This window comes from Sorex fumeus, unplaced genomic scaffold (genome assembly GCF_029834395.1).
Source record: "Sorex fumeus unplaced genomic scaffold, SorFum_2.1 ptg000015l, whole genome shotgun sequence".
Lineage (NCBI taxonomy): Eukaryota > Metazoa > Chordata > Mammalia > Eulipotyphla > Soricidae > Sorex > Sorex fumeus.
This window is the reverse complement of record NW_026606072.1, coordinates 17,828,014-17,831,869: the sequence shown is the minus strand read 5'-3', so window position 1 is coordinate 17,831,869 and position 3,856 is coordinate 17,828,014. Positions and strand designations below refer to the sequence as shown.

Below are 3,856 nucleotides of genomic sequence, written 5' to 3'. Positions count from 1 at the left end.
TGATGTGATGCCATGATTGGCCTTCTCTTACAGTACAGCTTTTCATTTCAGGAGAGCCCATTGTGCTGGCTGTTTTGGATGCAACTTGGCATCAGCACAGAAAGTCCATACAGCCACCCACAACTTGATCTACTAGTTGTGAACGGAAACTTTTGAACACGTTCCACTAGCTGTACAATGGTACCATTTGTTACTTTATTCTCAGGGGAAAACGTTTGCTGTGTGAATAATACCAGGGACTTATGTAAGCCTCTTCATTTTCAGGGAGCTTTATGGGTGTCAGCAAATTCACACAACACCCTGGTAAGGTAGCAAAGCATTGTTACACATTCTTTACACTGAGAGAGAAACCAGATCATAGCGTTGGATTTTCCCAAGGCCCAATAAACAATAAGTGGCAGAGACTTCCTTCTAGAGAGGCCCATACTCGTCTGCTAACAAGGACAACCCCCCATTTACAGAAAGACACTATAGGATTGTCTCCTGAACCTAAGAGTTAGGATAACTACCCTGACACTTAACTGCTAATGCTGTCAGATCAGTGAAAGGCGCAAGACAAGGTTAGTGTCTATATAAAACAGTGGTGAAAGCTTTGGCATCTCTTACACAGCTTATTGTTGAGGAACTATATGATCTATAGTCATAGCATCACAGGAAGAGATCCATAAGGCTCCATGAGACAACACAACTCCAGATAGTATAGTATGTTTCTGTTTATTTGAGTGACTACTTAATATATTGAGACAAATTTTCCTAAATCAACTCCATGAACACATTAAATAATACTAGGGTGTGTTGAACTCTGGTCTCCAAAAAGGTATTTCCATGGATTCAGAGAGATGGTACAGGGGTGAAGGCACTAACCTTACCTGATTCGCTCCCTGGCACTGCATAGAGTTCACCAAGCACTTTCAGGAGTGATTCCTGAAGTCAGGAGTAGGCCCTAAGAACTGCCAGGTGTGGCTCTATGACCCCAAATAAAAAATAAGCAAGACAAAAGGTATGTCCAAATACTAACTTGTATAATTATGACCTTACTTCATAAACAGATATTTGCATATGCAATTAAGTAAAAACCCTTAAGATAAGATCATTATGAATTTAGGGCAAGCCTAAATTCAATGACAGGGAGAGAGGGAGAGAGAAGTGGGGCGCGGGGAGGGGGTGGCTGTGGCATGAGAACAGACACTTGGGGAAGCCAAGAGAGAAAAATGGAATAAATACTCTCTTAGAGCTTCCAGAAGGAACTAGTTCTGCCAACACCTGACTTTAAGATTCTGGCCTCCAGAACTGTGAGAGGAGAAATTTCTATGGCTTTTAAGACACCTCATTAATGGTAACATGTGGTTGCCTAAAGTCAACTACAGTTCTCTTCAGTTCCTTCTTCCAATTCACAGAAGCATGAGTTTTAATTCACTCGAAATCTTCTACATACTATTACATATCTATACATTGAAGTGTGTTACAGGGTATAAAATTACTGAAAAGTTTCTATATAAGTGACATTAATAAGCAGACAACCGGATTATCTTTACTTGTACCACTGAGAATGCAGAAGGGACATCCTAAAGAGAAGAAAAGTCAAGAACCAGGCAAGTGAATTCAATTCTGATCACAAAAGCAATACCGTGTCCCTCTCCAGGCTGCTGCACCATGGAGAACACAGTGGAGTGCAGCATATTCTTTTAAAACAGATGCTATCATTTTTGTACTCGTATAATACAAATTTTTTTCTATAAAATGCAATTATTACAGAAATTTATAACAAGAAATAACTTCCTCCAATACACAGATGATGCAGATTTGCTTTTGTTTCTTCCCTCTCTAGGCCTGCTCACTTTCAGTTATTTTCTTTTCACTGGAATGGAGGGGGCCAAATAGGGGCATGAGGGCTGAAGTGTGGGGACACTGAGGCAATGGTGAAGGGAAGCAGGCAATGATGGAAGGTGTGGTGTTAGGACACTTTTACATGAAACCCTATCATTCGCAGTCTTGTAAATCATAATGCCTCATATGAAATATAAAATAAATGCAATTAAATTTTTAAAACCGGATGTAATGAAGTTGGGAAGGAGTAGAAAAATAACTCAAGGAATAAAGAGTGTACATTTTGCATTCCGAGGTTCAACATTTGATCTCTGCGTGGCCTCCCAGGAACTGCTTAGGAGGTCTTCACCAAAAATCTCTTTTTGCTCTTTTTTTTTCTGTTATGTTTTTTAATGAATCATCATGAGATACAGTTACAGACTTACAAACTTTTGTGATTACGTTTCAATCATACAATGATCAAGGACCCATTCCTCCACCAGCGCCCATTCTTCTCTCTCCTTTCGGATGTTATGGTTTGCAATATAGGTAGTAAGTGGCTGTCGTGTTTGGTCTACAGTCTACTTTCAGCACGCATTTACCATCCCGAGTGCACTGTAGCACTGTCATCCCGTTGTTTACCGACTTGCTCAAGCGGGCACCAGTAACATCTCCATTGTGACACTTGTTGTTACTGTTTTTGGCACATCCAATATACCACGAGGAGCTTGCCAGGCTCTGCCCTGTGGGCGGGATATTCTCGGTAACTTGCCGGGCTCTTCGAGAGGGATGGAGGTATCGAACCCAGGTGGGCAGCATGCAAGACAAATGCCCTACCCTCTGTGTTATTGCTCCAGTCCTGAGTGAGTCGCCAAAAATCTTAATTAATCAAAAATTAAAACTAGGTGTGCGCGCCCTCCGCCTCTCCAGCACAGCTGCCTCCTTCTGCCACTCCTGGTGCTGCTTGTGTGCCCGTTCGGTGCGGACCTGGTACCTCTTTCGTGAAGCAGTCGCTGAGATTTCCGGCGTTTGCCATGGCCCATGAAAAACCCAAGGAAGGCGTCAAGACCGAGAACAACGATCATACTAATTTGAAGGTGGCGGGTCAGGTTGGTTCCGTGGTGCAGTTTAAGATTAACACGCATACACCACTTAGTAAACTAATGAAAGTCTATTGTGAACGACAGGGTTTGTCAATGAGGCAGACCAGATTCCGATTTGACGGGCAGCCAATCAATGAAACAGACACACCTGCACAGTTGGAAATGGAGGATGAAGATACAATCGATGTGTTCCAGCACCAGACAGGAGGTGTCTACTAACAGAGCCCACGACTGTCCTCCAGAACTCAGCTCCTCCAGACCAGGAAGACATTCGCAATTCGAAGACCGCAATTTGGTTCCACCACATCCTGACTACTACAGTATAGTTTTCTCTATTTTTTCATTCTCCCCTTCCCCATTCCTTTACTGTACGTAAAGTAACTGGTCTATGTGCACAAGCATTGCATTTTTTTAACTAAATGGCCAATGCTATGTTTTGATTGACATCAGATGGAGATGGGATGGGAAAAAAATATTGGTTCTGTGAAAATACCCCCTTTCTCCATTAGTGGCATGCTCATTCAGCTCTTATCTTTATATTCCAGTAAGTTATTTTACTCTCAATGTTTAACAAAAAAAAGAACAACATAAAAATTCTTGCATACCTTGTTTGATTGGAGAATTTTAATGTTTTTCATTTATCGTTGTAAAACCAAGGACAATTTTAGAACTTTTTTGTGCGTAGCTGTTACATGTAGGGCAATCTGTCTTTAAGTAGGGATAAATTACTCTAAAAGAAATGAATCCTAGATAGTTTTTCCTTCAAGTCAAGCATCTTGTTGTTTAAATAAACTTCTTGTTTAAAAAAAATAAAACTAAAGAATGGGGAGCTAATCTACATGGTAGATTATTATCTATTTTACAGTATGGTGAAAGGAGTGTTTACTGAGAAATTCCAGATATGTCTTACTTCCTGAAACCTGAGCTAGGCATAAAAATCTCACTAA

The 3,856-nt window shown here is 40.9% G+C and overlaps 1 protein-coding gene across 1 annotated transcript; it reads left to right on the top strand.

Moving 5' to 3' along the window:
* The first annotated feature begins 2,750 nt into the window (after positions 1-2,750).
* On the top strand, positions 2,751-3,518 carry LOC130021401 (small ubiquitin-related modifier 2-like). The gene has a single exon (XM_056112163.1). The coding sequence runs from the start codon at positions 2,841-2,843 to the stop codon at positions 3,126-3,128; it is 288 nt and encodes a 95-aa protein (XP_055968138.1). The 5' UTR covers positions 2,751-2,840; the 3' UTR covers positions 3,129-3,518.
* The last annotated feature ends 338 nt before the right edge of the window (positions 3,519-3,856 follow it).

Coding starts and splice junctions, on each gene's coding strand:
- LOC130021401 (XM_056112163.1), top strand. CDS start 2,841: ATGGCCCATGAAAAACCCAAGGAAGGCGTCAAGACCGAGAACAACGAT.